The sequence below is a fragment of the Gouania willdenowi genome, chromosome 24, assembly GCF_900634775.1.
Source record: "Gouania willdenowi chromosome 24, fGouWil2.1, whole genome shotgun sequence".
NCBI classification, from domain to species: domain Eukaryota; kingdom Metazoa; phylum Chordata; class Actinopteri; order Blenniiformes; family Gobiesocidae; genus Gouania; species Gouania willdenowi.
The window spans coordinates 8,073,276-8,094,526 of NC_041066.1; the positions used below are offsets into that span (position 1 = coordinate 8,073,276).

Consider the following 21,251-nt stretch of genomic DNA (forward strand, 5'->3'; position numbering starts at 1 on the left):
TCCAATCATTTGAAACGAGGGTCAAATTTCTTGGGATTGTACAGAAAGACAATATTTGGTTTAATACCAGTTGCCCTGATGACAGATTGGTGAATGAATAATGGGTTTCTGTGTCTTGATTGAGTAAATTAACATCATTAAAATAGCTCATGAACAGAATATGAATTCACAATCTTTAAACTACAATAGAAATGAATGACTGGCTTATTCTAAAGAAAAGTATCTTTGCACCATTTGGTTACTGGTTAGTTACACCCACAATGACTAATGCAGGAGTTCTTAACCGTGGGGTCAGGACCCCATTTAGTGTTGTGAGACATTGGGAGGGGTTTGCCAGATGCCTTTAACAAACTAAGAATATTTTCTGGACAATTTAAGCCAATTTTTACTCATTTTTACCCCTTTTTCTGCAGCTAACACCAAACTTTCCACATTAAACCTATTTTCATCACTTTTCTTGCCATATTTTTGCTCCTTTAATGTATTTTTGCTACAATACTCCCATTTCTGCCACTTCATCAAATTTCAATGCCTTTTCTGCACTTTCAAGGCATTTTCAGCACTTATAAACCCTTTTTACAACTTTTCCCACCTAATGTGACATATTGGCCCATTGTTGTCACTTTAAACCTCTTTGCACCATATTTCATGATTATCTTTTGCCAATTTAACCACATTCATGATTTGTCACACCCATTATTTGCCAGTTTAAACAAATTGTTCCAATATTGACCCTTTTTTAATCACTTTTTCTGTCTGTTTTTGGCCACTCTAATTTGCAACTTTTAACCAAATTCTGTGGTTTTTAAACCCTATTTTATCAATTTTTCTACCATTTTTTGTCACATTTTTTTTTAAATTTCTGATTGAAACAAGGATATATTTATATATTTAAGATGACTATATTATGACACAAATAATAAACTTCCTTGATGACAGTGGATATTATTCAGAAAAATAAATACCCGTGGTTATCACAGATTCATAGAACATAATTTTGCCGACTTTGTGTATCAGCCCCAAAAAGCTCTGACTGTTCATGTCTGTGATCAACCAGGTACGGTGGGGGTCCCCGGTCTGTGGCAGTTTTATTTTGGGGGTCGTGGGCTAAAATAGTTGAGAACTACTGCTCTATTGTATTCTACCACCACTCAACATCTATACTTGTACATCTCAGGGATTGAGTCAATCACTGAATGTCAGACACTTAAAACACTAAGATTTCTTATGAAGGAGTTGAGTTTACACTTTAACATGTTTTTGGGTCAATGATGTGACGCCTAAATATTCTGTTCAACATTTTATTTAGTTTTAAAATAGGTTTAAATGTAAAAAAAAAAATACACCAAATATGTAGTAACTTAGTATATATGCACTCACTTTGTTGTTGTTTTGTTTTTTTAATGTTACTTACTAAATTATTAAATTATTCTATTATTCAAAGTGTCTAAATATCATGTGGTGCAACTGTCTGACCATGACTGCTGTTTTAAGAAAATCTTTAAAATGACAGTAAATCTATTCAAATTTATTTTCTCCTGTTTTAGTTATATTAGTCCTGTATGAGATTTCAAAGTATTTTTATTTCCATCATAATATTCATGCAGTGAGTCCTTATACGTCATTGACCCGTTCACAAATGGATCTGTTCTCTTCTGTGTTAAATGCGTACACTTGTTCCTCTTCTGGTTAATAGTGTCACTGAAATTGTTGTAGAAACAATTGTTCAGATACATATTTATAAAATACACTGCCTGCGATGCACAGACTCCCAGACAATGATTTCACACACCGATGACCAAACTAGACACACACTGTCCATTATGAACACACCCAGGTTATTGAGACAGAAAGAGTAGCATGTGGTCACAAGGCCTCAGTGCAGCGGAGGAGACTCTGGTCTCTGTGTACGAATGCGTGGACAGGTCATGGCTGCTAATGGGATTGTTGTGCAGCTCAATAATCTAATATGGGAGCACAGAGAAACGATGCAGTCCAGAAAACACCAGCTCAGTGTGTTTATCCAGGGTCATGCCAGGAATACCAGTACCAGTTCCACTCAGAGGCCAACAACAACACCAGGCCTTTATTTTCAGCGTTAATGTTCACCACACGTTTCAGTCAGTATTAAATGTGGCTGACGCAGCAGTAAAATATGCATCGGCGCAGGACAACAACAGACATGCTGAAAAATCAGTTTGACCTGACGTTCCAGAACGATAATGTTTCACCCTGGGGTGTCCATTCCAAACATGTGCCTGGAGGGCTGCAGTCCTGCAGGTTTTTGTCAGCCTACGATAAGAGGCATTACATTACAAGCAGGCAAACATCAAAGACTGCAGCCTTGCAGGACAATGTTTAGACCATAAGTGTCAAACTTAAGGTTTGGGGGCCAAATCTGGTCTGCATGAGCATCCAAATCAGCCTCAGGGTGATTTTGGTAAAAGTGAAAATGATATTAAAAAATGTTATTCCTGAAATATTAAAGTCACTTTATTTTAAGGAGTGATATTCAACCCAGTTTGATACCAAATGGACCAAACCAGTAGCCTGGTGAAGCCACACCCACATTCTTACTTTTTGTAATAAAGTGATTTAAAGTGTCTTAAATCTTGAATAATACAAGGAGATTAGGATGGATTCCAGGCTACCAAACCAGGTTAATCCAAGTTTTTTTTTTTTAAATAAAAGAAATAAGAATTTTACCTACATTTTGCTCAATGTAAATGACTGCGTACACGTCAAAAATAATCTACTTAAAGCAAAACAGTGATGCTTAAACATTTGAAACATTACTATACTATAATATTTCCTGCTTTCCCAGTGATTTCACCATGCTATGATGGGTAAAAATGGACCGCAGGCCTTTATTTTAATACGTGTGCATTAGTCATTTAGTAAAATAAGACATGGTTCAGTTTTAAATATCTGTAACTGCATGTATTACAACTCTGTATACAGTCTTTTCCACGTAAAAGTGTTAAAAATAGGGTACTAAAATACTGTATCTTACTGGGCCTTATACTCTTGAACTAAAATAAGATTCACCCCCTGGTTTGGATTAGAAACATGTATTTTGCCAAAAATGATAAACACAGGCCCCAAAAAATCAGTAGTAAGTGATCAAACACTGCCACCTAGTGGTTGATTTTACTTTCTTTTTTTTTTTTCATGAATCAGGAGGGTGATGTTCAAAGGAACGTTGACATTCTTTCTTCAAAATGTAACTGGTGACGTCATACAATGAATGTTGGATGAGTAGGACTCGTCTCCTGTCTGAAGTGTTGCAGTCTCACAAAGATGAGAGAAAAATAAATAGTGACTCCTTAGAAAAAACCCTAATGTTTCCATCTATTTACATTGCTTCTGTTGATGTAGTCCAGCATCACATTAAGATAATAAATATAGACAAATAACAACGGTTAAAGAAAAACGCTTTATTTACAATGCATTAAGGAATATTTAATCTAACTTAAATCAGGATGTAAGTAAAACACAACAAATGACAAATTGCAAAAAAGAGACACTATACATCTACACACTCCAAAGCTATAGCTGAGATGAACAACAGCTCATTTGATGTGTTTTATTGTTTTTTATTAAAATATCCCTACAGCAGTAGGGATGTAAGATCCTCACGTTTCCCAGGACACGTCGTCCAGTCTCAGATTGTTTCTCAGCTTCTGCGTCTCCCTGAGAAGCTGCAGGTTTTCAGTGGCTGAGCCTTTCTTCCCTTTGGGTCTGACAGGTGATGGATTCATCCCTCTGCTCTCATTGGCTGCTTCGTCTTCAGCTGACGGCTGATTCTGGGCCATTTTATGAACCTGTGGAGCAAAAAAATCACACAGAGATACTCTAGAGTAAATATTCACCACATGGCCACATCATTATGAATGTTGAATGAACACCTCATAAAGGGGTGCTGTGGTATGTCACCAAAATATATCATTCAAGTCATTGATGCAGGACATCTCAGCAAACCATCACATTGTTTCCTATAGTGCACAGCTCCTCCTCCAGCTTTTGGTCCTAAAGAGCCACCGTCCTGCATGTTTTAGACGCTCCTCAGATCCAATACGCCTGTATCTAACAAACGTGTATTATTAATTAAAAAACTCCTCATTGAGGCGCGTTGAAGGAAGGGGGCTTTTATTAATGAGACCCTGAAGAAAGGCCAATGTGGTCAGAATGTTCAAAACTGACACTGCTTTTATTTTTATTACCTCCGCCAAGGAGGAAATATTTTCACTGGTGTTATTTAAATCAATATTAGGACAAAAGCACTAAATCAGGGGTGTCGAACTCATTTTAGCTTATAGACGGGAAAACCAATTCTTATTTAATTGGGAGAAATTTTGTGGAATAAATTCAGGAAAATTGCAGGATTTTAGAAAAAATTTAGTTATTTCAACAATTTCAGATTAAAATGCTGTCAATTTTTTATTGAATTTCTGTGTTTGGAGGCAATAATATTTCAACAGGTGAATTAGTTAATAATCTACCCAATGATTTATTTAGTCCTGTGAGCCAGATTAGACGCTTTAAAGGGTCAGATTTGGCCCCCGAGCCTTGAGTTTGACACATGTAGTTTTATAGAAATTTTAACCAAAGATAGATTTTACGCCGTGGAAGATTCTATTAAATTAAAGGTGATTGGGATCAATAAACTGATTCTGGATCAGTTAAAAATAGAAGAAAAAACATGATCATTGCGTTTGGTGGAGGTTTTTCGCTCTCTGCTCTTGTTTATTTATATATATATATATAACTATATGATAAAAATAATACAAAGTGGAGAATCTTTCCAGTCACGTACAATCTGCTGGTGTTTGCGGAGCTTGGTGATGTGGACTCCCTTCTCCTCCATCTTGCTGACCAGCTTTTCCAGCTCCTTCTGCAGCTCCTTCCTCTCGTTACGATCCTCTGTAGCATCAATTAGAGACATCAACTCCTGATGCTCGCTGAAGAAAATAATAAAAAACAAATGACATTAGAAAATGTAAACAGGGGTGAGTGAATAGAAGCTATTTTCTTACAAGCTCATCTGTCCCAGTTCGTCCTGCAGGGCCAGCAGCAGGTCAGAGAGTGAGCTCAGCTTCTGATCCACAGGAAGTCGCTCGGGCTTTGTGACGGCGTTGGAAGGTGGAGGAAAGTTCCTCTGAAGGTTCTTTCTGACCCCTGGCCTGTGCAGACCGCTGAGTCGCTCACACAGCTGAGGCTGATGGTGCTTCATCATGTGGAGGATGCTTTGAACGTTGGCGTGGACAGAATGGCTCGGGCTGGTCGACTGTGATGACACGCAAACGTCCAATCAGATGGAGTAGAAAGAGGAAACGGGAAGAAACAGGTCGACTTACCGTTCCAGCAACAAAAGGCATTTTAGTGCGTCTCTGTTCACCTGACGCAGGTTCACACTCTCTACGAGATTTCTAAGAATGAGAAAAACCTTTATTACGCCCTTTTTTTCAAACAAATAATTATATTCATGGTTATAAATGAATATTTAGAGTAAAAATACTTTTGTCTTTTTTGTTTTCTTTGTTTCTTCTAAAGTTGGTGCAGGAAGTCGAAGACTGACGTCAAATTCCCTCTGCAGCTGCATGGACCAACAAAACAGACACATTTAAATGAATTATTAAAACATTTACAGTTATTAGAATGTCTATTCACACACATATTGATAGAATTTAAAAATATATATTGCAAACTGTGAATAAACACCTATTCTACCTGATAAAGAATACACCAACCTAAATATCACAAAAGATGGTCTAAATCAGCAATTCTCAACTGGTGGGTCAGGACCCAAAAGTAGGTCAAAAGGACTGGTCAAAAATAAATAAATACTTAACGTTTCTCATATTAGACTTGATTTATATTTTGAAAAACTTTTCTCTTTTGACAGGCATGCTTAAAATGCAATTTTCACAGGAAAATATATCAATTTTCAACACCTTTTTTGAAAAACAAAATTTGGTTTGTTGAATTCTAAAAACAAAAAGTGGGTCGCGATTCAATGACCGTGGCAAAATGTGGGTCCCAAGGTGAGACCAGTTGAGAACCCCTGGTCTAAATCACGTGTCAAACTTAAGGCTCGGGGGCCAAATCCGGCCCTTTGGAGCATCCAATTCGGCCCGCAGGAGAAATGATAGAAAACATGAATCATTATGTAAATCAAACGCAACAATATTTGCAGGACTTCACAGTTTTCCTAGTGCTTATATATCACACGATTGCAGTCATTTCTAATATTAAACAGTTGAAAAAAAAAAAATTCCTCAAACGATGACTTATTATCATATTAATGAATTAAATAGAATTTGGTGACAAAATGTAGGACATTTAAAGTGAAGATCCTTATTGCTTAAATATGGTCTGTTTCTTACACATTTTGTGTTTTATGTATAAGTAGAAGTACAAACTAGGGCACAATAATGTTGAAATTACTCGTTTTCCCGCATTAAATCTGTGGCCCACTTGAAATCAAACTGCTCCGTACTTGGTTCCTGAAATAAAATAACATTGACACCCCTGGTCTAAATGTTTCATGTTCTGTGAACATTAGCGTTGTGTGATGTCGTTATTTTAACCAACCTCTTCAGCCTTCTCCTGCACCAGTTTACGCTCATGCTCTTCTTTCTGTAGTTTCAGCTCCAAAATAGCGAGTTTCCTCTGAGAGTCAACCACACCAGAGTCACATTTAGATGCTGAACACGAGGCCTGATGCGTTTGTGGGGGAAACCTGGACTTACCGCTGCGACAGTTTGAGTTTTGCTCAACTGGAGACATTCTGACTCAAGCTTCTCCAGCTTCTCACAGTGAGTTTGGCTCAAGCTTGGTGAATGCTGACTCTGCAGTGACACCTGGTGGGTGGGAAGAGGAAGAGTGGACATTAATCAGTGTCACGGACAATCAACAACACTAACAGATAATGAGACACAAACGGCCTGTACTACGAAGCTGGATTCCTCTTATCGTGCTAACTTCCTGGATTTATTCTGTGTGTCCTACGCTGGTTAACTTCTTACCGGGGTAAATCACAGTGCTAACTTAGGCTAAACGGCTAACCTGTGTCATGGACTGAGTTTACCTCGTACTGAGATTGATTATGAGCATGCGCACTACCGGAAAATACATTTTTGCTAGTTCCGCTGTAATTTTTGCTACTTCCACCGTGCTGAGTGAGTGACATCAGTCAACAACTTGAGTAAAGTAATAGTGTCTCATGCAGCAATCTCACTACGAATAGGAATAGTTTATTCTCCAAAAATACATGATTATATTATACTAGGGATGTAACGATTCACTCAACTCCCGATACGATTCGATTCACGATACTGGGTTCACGATACGATTCTCTCACGATTTTTTCATTTACAAAATGGGACTGTAGACAAATTTTTTTTTTGGGAAAAAAACCAGAAAATACTGTATTATTTTCCTTATATTTTTCATTGTCAAAAGAATTCCTTAATAAACTATTCAAAACAATGCAATTTAACTAAAAATAAATCTTGAGTTAAATAAATAAAGGAATAATACAAATGAAAATGAAGCCTATTAATTTAAATTCTGGTTCTATAATAAACAATGCAAAACTGCATAATAGTTCTTTTTCTTTTAAAAGTGCAACTGAAAATGTATTTTGTGCCTTAACAATTGAACTTTAAAAAAAAAAAAAAAACCGTCATTGCACTGATTTACATCATATTTGTTTGGACCAGCAAAGGGCGCTGGTAACCCAGTGGTCGGTTGGCATGCAGATATCTTGCAGTGAAGAAGATAAGCTATGCTAGCAGACAGAGCTAATAGAAAAACGTGACTTTTACAGATATTCAAGTAATATTACTGATATTCTTTCAGTGCTAAAGGTGTAATGAATCATTTATTAACATATTTAAGAGTAGAAGGCAGCCAGAAAGAAAGTATTAGCAGACTACGCCCGCCGCCAACACTTCCGCCCTCTGCTGGTTAAAAAAAGTACTGCGATTCAATTGTCAGAAAATCGATATCAACCGTGATACCTATGAATCGATTTTTAACTGCCTTACGATTAATCGTTACATCCCTATAATATACACTGCAATAACCTCATGTATCTTTACAATGATAAGCTGTTGTATTCATATTCATACAAATTAGCAATCTGATCATGACGATCATATTTTTTTTTTATCATGGTCGATTTTTATTATCGATGGTTCGACTGATGTGATGTTTTAAGCATTTTTGTTAAATCAGTGCAGCAATCTCTGTGCATGGCTAATCCAGCACGGGTACATATCAGTACGTAGCAGTCACGTACTGAAATTGCAAGACAATCTCAGTACGGAGGTAAACTCAGTCCGTGACACCAGGTTGGGATTATAGGTTAAGTGCCGGTTAAGATTAGTGTGTTCCGTCTTCCAACCGTCAACCAACGGGAGGGTCCTGAACACACAGAACTGCTTCGTAAAAGGCTAGCACAATGGGTCACCAATATTTCACGAGCCGTTGTTGATGAAAAAAGTGAGCATATTTGCGTGTGCGACTAACATTTTTTGAGCGTTGGAGTATGAAAAAAATATAGATTTCACGATATATCGCGATTTTTTGGGTGCCGACTTTAAATCGATTTCTTTTTTAAAATGATCAATTTAAAAAAATAAATAAAAATAAAAAATATATATATACCAGCTTCTGTTCCTACATTAAAACCTTGAAAATTGTGCCACTTCCGCACCTTCGCTCCGGTAGATATAATAATAATAAATATGAAGCAAATAGTTTTGGCTCAATTTGTCCTCTGAATGATCAATTTCTTCTTATAAACATATACAGCAACTTGAATTTTCATCTGTACATTTAATTTTGATATTAACTGGTTAGAATATTGCAATATATCGTGATAATATCGTATCGTGACCCAAGTATCGTGATACATGTCGTATTGCAACATGTGCATTTTGACCTAGTGACGAATCCACCTACATGTGCTTCCCACTATAAAAACTAGTCTGAACTACTAAATAATTAAAAGTGTCCCCAAACTTAGTCACTTTGGAAATCATTCGAACTTTAACCTTAAACCTACGTTTAATCATTTGAACTTAAACCTTTTTCTCTACATATCCATCATCGGGCACCATCGTGGTCACTATGTTTATGTGCTCCAATATGGCGACTGGATGAAATAGGTCATGCAAACCCTCTATTAAGAGTCAATTATGTATCAGCATTCCTTCCTTCCTGCAGAAAAAAATTGTTGTTTTGGTCTGAATTGTTGATTTTATTCTTCATAGTTTTAATGAATTATTCCTCAATTGTGAAGTAAGTTGCTCTGCATGGTTTCACCGTGACCAAAAGTTTATATCATGGTATTTTTAAAAAAACTTACTTTTTTTCATGCATAATCAGGTGTTCCCAGCATTTTCTACTGGTTGAGAGAGGAATTACTGCAGTAGATTGACTTAAGATGATCTATTTTACTATCATGATGAGTCGATATTGTAGAATAATTCAATCCAGCAGCCCAATGGCTCTTTGCCGCACTCGCTTAGCTTTAGCATTAGCTTCATTTCTAGCTTTAAATGCTGCATACTCAGTGGTGTGGTGGTTTCTTATGGTGAATAAGGTAGCGTTTTGTTTGCAGCTCCACCAGGACTTATTTCCGTGTTATAGGAATTACAAATTGTGATCCTTTGCTCTCTTGTTTTTTGTGTATTACTGCCGAACTGCCAACATGCTATGCTAACCATGCCTCCGTGTCCGTGAGTGTTATTCTCCTGTAGCAAAGACGTGCGCACGCAGGCACATGCTGACATGCAGCTTCAGAGCTTTTAATTTTGTCTTTCTATCCATTTACACGTACGATTTACACCATAACTAACACTAGAGCGCTACTGTTTACCTTCCTATTTAGAAATGCAACGCTGAAAAGGCTCCGGTTCGAAACGCGGCGCAGTGTTCCGAAAGTTGTGTAATCAAATACACCGGTACAGGGGTATATTAAAAACTCATATCATAACGAAAATATATACCAGCTTTCGGTATGAACTGGTATACCGCCCAGCCCTATGATAACCCGTTTCGTAGTACAGCTGCTCTCTGATGGAGAATGTTTGGTTAGGTGAAGCCCGCTAACTAAGAGATATCCTGTCTATATTTATCCAGCTTCACAGTACAGGCTCAGAACAGTGTTAAGCTACCTGGTTCTCCATTAGCGCACCTTCCTTCTTTTTGGCATGTTCAACCATCTTCCCCATATAATCCAGCTGTTTCTCTAGAAGCTGGCAGCGAGACACAGCAGACTGCACCTTTGAGTTCAGCTCTTCTATTTTTTTACACAACAGAAAAATCATCCATAAAGTATTGGATCCCAGTATCTCTCATCACATACTGACATTCACTTGCCTTTACTTGTGGGGTTATCTTTTTCAGTCAGGCTGGCTGTGTGCGACGATGTACGCTGCTGATGCTTCTGAGCGTTGACGGAAAACTGCTGGTAGCTTTTCTGCGCTTGCTTCCTTTCCAGTTCCAGTTTCCTGATTTTCTCCTGAAGGGTCTTTAGGGCATCAACAACAGCTGGAAACCAAAATATTGTAAACACTAAGATATATATAAAAAAAATCTTTTCAGCTAATGAAACAGAATACAAGTGTAATAAACATGGCTCATAAAGAATTAATTTGTTGTACCTTTGCTGTCAATGCTTGGTCTGTGCTGAGGTGTGTTATGTCTAGATGCTGGGGGATTTCTAATGATTTGTGGATGCTCAGGGAACTCCAGCTGTCTGGATACTGATTGAATGGTGTCTGGTGGCTGGTAGTAGCTCCCAATGTAGCTGTTTTTAGAGGGCGAGTCCAATATCTGCAGAGAAAATAAGAGAGAGCTACATGAGGTTCCTGTGAAAATAATGAATACATACTACTTTAAGTGATACACGGACCAACATGATACAACACTTGTGGGAACATCACAACATTTTGAAATACAAAGTAACACAAAACAACCAAAATTGGAAGTAGACAGCAAGATGAAGAAAAATCAACCACAAAATACTTACAAAGGTACAAAATTGCCAAAACGAAAAGCACAATGAACAAAAGGAGACACAAATGAAGTGAAAAGACTACGGTGTATAAAAGAGGACAAAAGTCATTCAAGTTCAAGTGTTATCTGTTCTGATTTCTTTACACACTGGCATGACATTTTTGTTTCTTTTCCGGTGAGAAGTGATAGACTGATGCAATCGGCCGGCCAATATTATCGGTTGATTTTTTTGCATTTTTTACGTGTATTGGCATCGGCCGATGTGGGCTGCTGCGTTTGCCGATTCGCATTATTGACAGAGAGCAGAAATATTTTTTTTTACTTGTTCTTCATCACCTCTTTTTAATATTTGTTACGAGTTGTCGTTCTACCTCACCTTTGTTAATTTCAATAAATGTTCCTTTTTTTTAAAAAAAAATTGATGCTCGTACCATTTGCTATCATCATCTTGTAATTTTTATGATGTAAATTGAAGGGGCAAAAGTAGTATCGGCTCAAGGAAATTGGCAGTCCATGTCGGTCATCGGCTTGGGCTGATGGAAAAAAAAAATCGTCTTCGGCCCTAAAAAAAAATAATCCATATTGGTCTATCCCTAGTACTGAGATGTACCCGTACTGGAAATGGTGAGTGCAATGTCATACAGAGATTGCTGTGCTGATTTAAAAAAAATAAAAAATGGTTAAAACGTCACATCAGTTGACTATCGATAAAAAAATCGACCAATGATAAAAAAAAAAATATCATTGTCATGATCAGATTGCTAATTTATATGAATACAACAGCATATTATTGTAAAGTTACATTAGGTTAACTGTTTTTATTGCAATATAAGTATATTATAATCATGTTTTGTAAAATAAATTATTCCTTTTCGTATTGAGTTTTATTATAATCATGTTTTTTTTTTTTTAGATTAAACTATTCCTATTCGTAGTGAGATTGCTGCATGAGACACTATTACTTTACTCAAGTTGTTGACTGACAGTCACTCACTCAGCACGGCGGAAGTAGCAAAAATCAAAGCGGAACTAGCAAAAATTCATTTTCCGGTAGTGCGCATGCTCAAAATCGTCAATCACTCTAGTGAGTCAGTCCGTGACACCGGCACTGACTCACTAGAGTGTATGATTAAAGAAATAAAAATAAAACTATGATATTGAAAAGACAATTTTATACTCCCAACCTTGAGGGGAGAGCTTGAGGAAGGCTCCTGTATGAAAAAATGTGAACAAAGTAAAAAAAAAACAAAACACATATACACTAATATTCCAAGCTTAGCAACGTGCTATTTAACCAAAAACTAACCATGTAGTTCGCCATAAAAGTTAAACAACCTGACTGCTTTAATAGTGCCTCGTATAGTTTACATATACTGTGTAATTTAGTCATAAAACGTTTCTGAATATTTCCGCAGCTAAACATCGATGTTCAAACTGGTTTAGCCACAGTAACAGCTAACAACGTTTACCTGCTCATAGTTCGTCTCCATTCTGTCATAAAACCAACAAAAAATTACCCCAAAAACTCAAATGAATTAAAAAAGCTGTAGTTTAGTTAAACTCCTCCTGAACAGATTCGCTGTGTGTAACAGATAACTGCCGCCGTGCTCAGGTTTAAATTTCCCTCCGGTTTCTCGTTCTCCAAACAAAGGTTCCGCTTTGCCTTCATTTCACTGGGGACTCAAACTTAGTGTCTCGTTTTATAAAATATGAATATTATTCATATCTATGGCTCATATCCTCCCTGGAACTGAAATACTACATATTGTCATTGTGTTTGGACAATATTTAAACATGTTTATGTGTGTCATTGGACAGAAGACTGAGAGGTGTGTTTAAAACGATATATTCCTGTGAGAACATGCAAGTAGGCCATTAAAATCATAAATTTAGTTAAATCTATGTGATAAGATTTACATCTATAATTTATCCCTCAATGGACGACATTTTGGGTTTTACTGCGGCAAGAAGAAAAGGCACAAAATTATTGTTTATTATTATTATTATAATAATAATAATAATAATAATAATAATAATACAATGCTATTTATATATATATATATATATATATATATATATATATATATATATATATATATATATATATATATATATATATATATATCCAAGGGTAAAGAATAGTACACAATGCTATACACAGTGTTTACAAATGATTCGGCCATTTAACAAAAACAAAGTGCATGTCATTGTTAGCACAAAGGTGCATTTTATTTATAATAAATATTATTTACTGATGTAATGTATGCATTTCTCTGACGTATTCCTTCCTAATATGTCCATCCTCTTTCTTGTGTCATTTAAAAGTCACATGAAGGTTTGATCAATGGAGAAACTCTCCTTTCCCTTTCCACTAAACCATTGTGAATCATTATTGATGTTGTCAGACAGCTCTATATTTATCCAGAGGGCATGCCCTCAGGAGAAGAATAGATTCATTTCCATGTTATATTTATCTTCTTGATGCATGTGTGGTTGTGCTAAAGGTGTCGCTCTGGAACAAAGAAATCTTTAAAAAATATATACAAACAGTATTTATACAAAGTCATTATTATTATTTATACTATTTCGCTATTGCAAAATATTTGTTTAGTGTGAAGAAAAGGACTAAGGGGTCCACAGAGAAAATATCCTCTTCTTTTATTCCAGTGGTGCATGGATAATACATTATTTTGAGTAAATTGATACATTTGATTGTTCAATATAATATAAGTCATTAATCCTGTTAAAACACTAGGTGGCAGCATACACTCATGTCTCTCTTAGTGTTATTTAACATTCTTTATCAGTGTAATTGATTTCAAACAGCATAGTAACATTGTTTTCTACTTTCATTGTTGTGCACTCTCTGTTTATTATATTATGCATTTCACATGCCGTCACATTATGCAGTCTGCTTGTTGTTATTCCTGTGTAATTCTATGCACATCAGTGATCACCTCCTGTTGCAGGGAAAATGTCTGTTGATTAACCACAAATTGAAAAGCAAATGCGACAACGTCCTGCTGGTTAAGATGAGCAGTGACTGCAGGAGATTCACTCCTGGAGGTCATTGAATCTTCCACCCTGTAGATCTCACTGCTCCGCAGCTGCTCAGTGTACTGATACAACGTGTAATAACCCCTCACTTTATTCAAGAAACCCTCGTGTTTATGGGGTGCCAAGTGTAAAAGTTGTAGTTAACACATTTTCATTATTTCTCTCACTTTAATCATACTTAGCACATTTTCCTACATTTAACACAACATTTAACCACATATATAGAGGTAAACAAATGCATTACATCTAAATGTTTCAATCTAAATCGAAATGGTATATGTTATATCTAAATGTTTAATGTAAGTCTAAATATTTAATCTAAATCTAAATGTTATATGCCATATCTAAATGCTAAATCTTATATCTAAATGTTAAATCTAAGTCTAAACATTTAATCTAAATCTAAATTTCAAATCTAAATCTAAATGTTATATATTATATCTAAATGTTTAATCTAAGTCTAAATATTTAATCTAAATCTAAATGTCATATGCCATATCTAAATGCTAAATCTTATATCTAAATGTTAAATCTAAGTCTAAACATTTAATCTAAATCTAAATGCTATATACCATATCTAAATGCTGAATCTTATATCTAAATGTTAAATCAAAATCTAAATATTAAATCGAAATCTAAATGTTTAAATCTAAATGTAAATATTATAACCATTTAGATTTAGATTTAAATAATTAGATTTAATGCTTTTTTTTAACCTCTATATATGTGGTTAAATGCTGTGTTAAATGTAGGAAAATGTGCTAAATATGAGAAAAGTGACATAAATATTGAAAATGTGTTAGCTACAACTTTTATACAAAATTTTTACACTTGGCACCCCATACGTCTCAGGGTCTTGGGATGTTTGGTTAAAAACCTATATAGATTTAAGAATTTTAACATTTTTTGGCTTGTGGCTTGTGATTAAGAGGTTGGCCCAAAGCAAAATCACCTACAACTTCTGTTATAAACCTTAAACTAAACTAATACATAAGACAGACAGGATGGTGTTGACCTAAAAAGCCAAACTTTGATTTGTATTGATTTGTTTTCCAAAGCCACATATGTTACGTATTTTGTAAAGACATCGTGATTACATTATTTTTTTTTTACTAAAGTTACACATATGTTCTAGATATCTAACGATCATTCTAAATGGGGTTCATGTCAAGTCTTAAGCTGCTAACTCTAAATATTACATTCTGCTCGCATTGCATCGTGGGGCAGTTGAGTATGACTAGTGTGGCCAACGTGCATACTTAAAAAATATCCCCATATAGTATACATCAGGGTAGTTCTCACTTACTCAATCTTTTCTTACTATCTAATGTAAACACACTACATACTTATTTTGACGTCAGACAGTAAGAGTAGTACGTTTGTATGACATTTTGAACACAGCCCAAGACCTGCCCGAGACCAGAAAGCACATGCAGAGACCACGACAAGACCAGTCGTAGTCGTAGTATTTGACTGAAATTCAACTTAGTTTTTGTCCAAATTTAGTCACAAAGACTATTTCAGTTATGATCTAGTTTTAGTCAACTAAATCTGTTACTGTCAGGTTCTGTTTGGTTTTAGTTGACTTTAGCCCTTGTGGTCTACTTTTTGTTTTTCTTTGAGTCTTTGGCTGCGTCCAAATAGTCCCTCCTATTTCCTTTCCTATCCACTGTTCCTTCAACCCCGGAAGTGTTTAAGTAGTGGCCATGATAAAGAGCGTCCAAGTTCTCTTTAAGCTAAGGAAAAGAGGCTCAATGCTTCCCTTTTTACCTCCTTTAGCCTAGGAAACACTGATGCACCCTTTACCAAAGGAGACAAGATAATGCTGACCCGCTGACCCACAATTCCTTGCGGCGACAACATTTAAAGGGACACGCACAGCCGAGCGCTGACAAGTAATGGAGAAATAAATAGTTTATTCTATTTAGTTTCCATTCTAGTTCTAGTTTCCTGTGTTAACCCAGGTGTGGCTCGTTCCCAATCAAACCTCCCTCACTATTTAGCTGACTGCTCGGACACAGAATAATTGTAATTTATTGTCAACGTTATCTCCTCGTGGGCTGTGATGTTTTTGTCCCCTGCTCCAAATCTTCCTTCTACCTCCGTTGTTTTTTTTGGTTTTGGGATTTTGTCAGTTTTAGGTAAACATGGACTCAACTTTTGAACACTACGCCTGCCTCCTATCTCCATCCTTTTCTGCACTTGGGTCTTCCACCCCTACACCCACCCAGAGTGATGGTTACAGATATAGTGATTAACCTAATATGGAATAGTATTAAGGCTTGTCGTCCTTTTGCACTTAACAAAAGTAGATTTAATTGGATACCTTACAAAAAAAAAAAAAGAAAAAACTTGTATTTCATCCCATTATAGTTCAGTTTTTATTAGTCGACAAAAATATCAATGTATTCTAGGGATGTAACGATTCACTCAACTCCCGATACGATTCGATTCACGATACTGGGTTCACGATACGATTCTCTCACGATTTATATTACAAAATGGGACTGTGTATAAATGACTGAAAAATAATCCTTTATTTTTTTTGGGAAAATACTATACTATTTTTCATTGTCAAAAGAATCCCTTGATAAACTATTCAAAACAATGCAATTTAACTAAAAATAAATCTTGAATGAAATAAAGGAATAATACAAATGATGAAGAAGCTTATTTTTTAAATTCTGGTTCTATAGTAAACAATACAAAACTGCATAATAGTTCTTTTTTTTTTTTAAAGTGCAATTGAAAATGTATTTTGCGCCTTAACAATTGGACTTAAAAAACAAAAAAAAACAAGTCATTTTACTGTATTTAGGTCAGATATTTGTTTGACCAGCAGAGGGCGCTGGTAACCCAGTGGTCGGTTGGCATGCAGATATTTTACAGTGAAGAAGAGATGCTATGCTAGCAGACAGAGCTAATAGAAAAACGTGACTTTTACAGATATTCACGTAATATTACAGATATTATTTCGGTGCTAAAGGGGTAAAGAATCATTTATGAATATGTTTAAGAGTAGAAGATGGCCAGAAAGAAAGTATTAGCATATTTCACTCGCCGCCAACACTTCTGGGTAGCACCCTCTGCTGGTTAAAAAAAGTACTGCGATTCAATTTTCACAGCATCGATGTGAATCGTTATACCTATGAATCGATTTTTAACTGCCTTACGATTAATCGTTACATCCCTAATGTATTCTGATATAGTTTTTGTTCACATGTATTTTCTAAATTGGTCATAGTCTAGTGATTGTCACATCAAAAAATATGGACAACAAAAACTAAACAAAATTTAACACTGAACAAGACCAAGTGTTAATTTTTGTTTAGTGTGTGTTGAGACCGATCGAGATCAAGAATGACACAAGGCCACAAAAATCAATCTTAAAGAACCCCAACAAGGTTATACATCTATTAGCATTCTGTCTTTAATCAGCTTCCTTTTAAATACGTTTGACAGACAAAAACAAGTGTCTGCAACTCTTTCAAAGCACGACATGCAAAAACAAAAATTGTCAAAATTCTAACAATAATGATAAATAGATCCTCACATGTATTTAAAAGCCACTGATAAGTCCAGAAGTATTTTAAATATTTGAAGCCTAAAGTAAGTGTTTTTCTGAGTAGAACTAAGATGGGCTGATATATCTGAGGTTTTGCAGGTGTCTGACACATAAGGTGCTCCAAAAGACTTCCAAGAAGGAAGAACAATCAGTGGACTAATGCTGAACGTTTGAGGTCAAATTACAAGTTCCAAGTGCTTCTCCTTATTATCACATTAAGGACGTTGAGGAATAGCAGATCAGGGTTCATTTCAACTGGTCTTGATGGAAATTCCCGAGTCCGGTCAGTCCGATACCAAGGCAAGACCAAGACTTCCACAATGTGGTATTTCACCTCAACCTGTATTTTATGTGTTCCCCTCCTATGAAATCATTACAGCATTAGAGTTACTGAGAATATACTTCCTATGAGAGTTATGTTTCATTTCCAGAGAACAAGCTGGCATCATTGTGATTTCTTGTTGAAAGCTTCTAACACGACTAAAGGAATAAATACATGTTGTGTTCCTCTGACTCACGGTGAGCCCCTCTCTAAACTATTCTGCCCCTCTTCAAGGATTTCCAATTTCTTTTCTGTTGTGATTTATACGTTTGGTTCTCATAAAATCTGCCGAGGCACACAGTCTGAGCACTCTAGAGGAAATCACTGCTCTACAATACAATAGGGTCAAGAACTTTTTACATTTCCGACTGGTGAGAGATCTCAAAGTTTATTAAATGTGATTTTAAAAGGTTTGCACTTCCAGTCAAGCTGACATCTGCTCCTAGACTGCATGACCTGTATTTCCTCCTGTTTGACAGTGTTTACTGTTAAAACCTGGTTAAATAATTCTGGTTCTTCCCTCCGTGGCAGCGCCTGACTTTTGCACTAGCAGAGGGAGCGAAGCTCTGCAGGTATCAGTTTCTACGCTCACTGTGAAAATGTCAGACATTTTACTGTGTTGTAGAGCAAGCCGCAAGGTAGAATGGCCGGTGGCTACTCAACAGCCATCGCTGCTTTGGTGAAAAACCACCATGAACAATTGTTCCCACATTCATAAAGGGCAGTTACAGTGTAAATGAAAGGTTAATAGGATTATCTGTATTGTATGCACAGTAGTGTCGCAGATATCTGTGAAAACACCAAAGTGCTATCATAATGTTTATTGGGTCACTACAAGTTTAATAGGATGTGATAGCCTTTTCATATCTGTATCTTAGAGTGGTTAACATTTTAATTTTTAGATTGTGTACATTAGAACCCTGCTTTTGGTTCCATATCTGGCCAAATGATTTGGTTCCAAATTTTACACAAATTAATTAATATTTAGAGGTTGCACGAGACACTTAAGAATTGCTCTACATACTATAACATAGGGAGCCAAATAAAAGGCAAAAAACTTGCACAATAATGTTACTTAGAAAGTCCAGGAACCACTGTGGCTTTGTTGACATCCGACATCCTAAGAATTTTAATGATATGGTATGATAAACCCTAATGGGTCATACTGGCATCCAAGCAGCTTGTATAGGTTCCTCTGTGTAAGTTGAAGAGGCTCTGAAGGGCAATGTTGATAACACATGCTGTCATCAAGGCAATTCCACTGCAGCCCTAGTGTAGGCTCATCCAGGTCAGCACTATCCCGGGACAGCCACCATTTACTGGTGACACATCTAGTTTCAGTGGGTAAATGTTCAACAACCGACGGCAGATTACTTGCCCATTGCCTGATCTCAAAACCACCTTCCACAAGAAGTTTCCTCAGTCCGTCTCTGACAGCCATGGCGTGGGCTGGATCCGATATGCTGTAAAGGCAGTTGTCAACATAGAAGGCCTGGGACATAACTTCGGCGATACCGGGATGGTCGACGGGAGCCTTGGACATGGTGTTGCAGTGCATAAGTCGCACAGCATGTTGTCCTAAAGGGCAGGACTTGCCACTCGCAGATGACCAGTGCATGATAGGTTTGTCAGCAGCTAGTAGAATCTCACGAGCATCCCCAACAATTTTGGCCCAAGGGTAGGTCCTGGGAGGAGTTGCTCGTTCAGGGTTTGAAAGGAGCAGTTAAAGACAATGCGATCCTTGTCGTTGTGGTGCATGATATGGTGCACAAGCTGGAGCAACTCTGTGTTGGTGGCAACCACAACAATGTTATGCATTGGTGCAGGCACTGGGTTGCACGGAACAATGTGCAACACTTGAAAAGGCCACGTGTATAAACACGGAACAAAACATTACTTCCTCCCAGTCTTCCCAACAAACGTTCTGTCATCTTGTCTGCACTACTACGTATCTATGTTTGGCAAAATGACAATAAAGCTTGATTTTATTTGTTTTTATCTCATTTTTTGTAACATATTTGGGATTATTCACTATAAAGTCCTCTGTTTCAGCACACACCTTCCTCTACATCACTTTTACTGTTAAAGAGCTGTTCCAAAATGACGATATTGCCTCCCCCTCCCCATGTCATGTATTAACTCAAAAGTATGTGTGAGGATGTAAGGTCACACACAGACAGACAAGTTTTACACAGTAAAAACAGCTTGGGGTCAAATTGACCACAGAGGAACACCAATGTGAGCAATATGCATTTAGCACATTGAAAAAATATTATCATGATGATTTTATACTTAATGAATTGTACTGTTAGAATTAGAAAAAGTCATAAAATCTGAAGCAAATAAGTCAACTACTATTTTTGGAATGGGGTCAAATTGACCCAAAGGTTAATAGGAGGGATAACGCACACAAAGTGGTTCTTTAACAAATCAGAACGCATGTAATTATGGTATAGTTTGGTGGGAATGTAGTTTTTCTATCTAGTTTTTCTTTCAGTGCAGAGATTCTGAAGTCTCTCCAGGATGATCCTGTCTTTTATTTTTCATAAACTGGGATAGATTTCCTGAGTCTGGTCTGGTCTGTTTTTGTCTCTTGGCGTTTAGAGCATGGATTTTATTTAAAGATGTGTCCATATATTTGCTACACTTAAAAACCAGCATAGGTCAGCTTTGCTTTTAAAGAAATTATATTATTTTTTTTATCACTGAACTGATGTAAACAGACAACCTAATGGTTGCTTTTATGAGATGGGTTATGCAGCTGTTGTTTCATAGCTCCCACAGTGGTGCTATGTACAAGTAGAAATGCATTTATTAGATGGTTGAGGGGCCGTTTTTTCACCATCTGAGTGCTCACAACGGCATTGTGGAATTCACAAAGGAGTCAAATGAGTAGCAAGAATTCCTTTATGGTGCAGTCCAACAATAAGCACATTGCATGGCTAATTATAAGTCCACACACCTCTGTGGCACTGCTAATTTTGTCGACTAAACGTTTTGGTCTACTACTTTTTTTAGGTAATAGTAACTATGACTAAATCTATCTATCTATCTATCTATCTATCTATCTATCTATCTATCTATCTATCTATCTATCTATCTATCTATCTATCTATCTATCTATCTATCTATCTATCTATCTATCTATCTATCTATCTATCTATCTGATTCTCTCTGGTGCCGCGCATGGAAGCTAAGCTCTGACCACTCGGTTCGAAGGTAAACAATTATTTTTGTTTTTTAAAAAAAGACAGCCGAATTGTAGATAATACTTTA

General features: G+C 36.5%; 1 protein-coding gene across 1 annotated transcript; it reads right to left on the bottom strand.

Annotated features, from left to right (window-relative positions):
• Nucleotides 1-3,422: 3,422 nt before the first annotated feature.
• Nucleotides 3,423-12,645, bottom strand: cep57l1 (centrosomal protein 57, like 1). Its single transcript, XM_028439944.1, has 11 exons — nt 12,501-12,645; nt 10,677-10,848; nt 10,393-10,563; nt 10,188-10,312; nt 6,753-6,863; nt 6,595-6,672; nt 5,519-5,596; nt 5,358-5,429; nt 5,037-5,287; nt 4,817-4,961; nt 3,423-3,824 (listed from the first exon to the last, which is right to left on the bottom strand). Exons 1-11 carry the CDS (start codon nt 12,519-12,521, stop codon nt 3,636-3,638), a joined length of 1,413 nt encoding a protein of 470 aa, XP_028295745.1. The 5' UTR covers nt 12,522-12,645; the 3' UTR covers nt 3,423-3,635.
• Between the last annotated feature and the right edge of the window lie 8,606 nt (nt 12,646-21,251).

Bases quoted from the DNA above. Each gene is read 5' to 3' on its own strand.
- cep57l1 (XM_028439944.1), bottom strand. From the start codon at position 12,521: ATGGAGACGAACTATGAGCAG. The intron at 10,849-12,500 runs GTAAACGTTGTT...TTTTCTCTGCAG, and splicing joins TGGAGACGAACTATGAGCAG to ATATTGGACTCGCCCTCTAA. The intron at 10,313-10,392 runs GCAAGTGAATGT...GTAAAAAAATAG, and splicing joins AGATAACCCCACAAGTAAAG to AAGAGCTGAACTCAAAGGTG.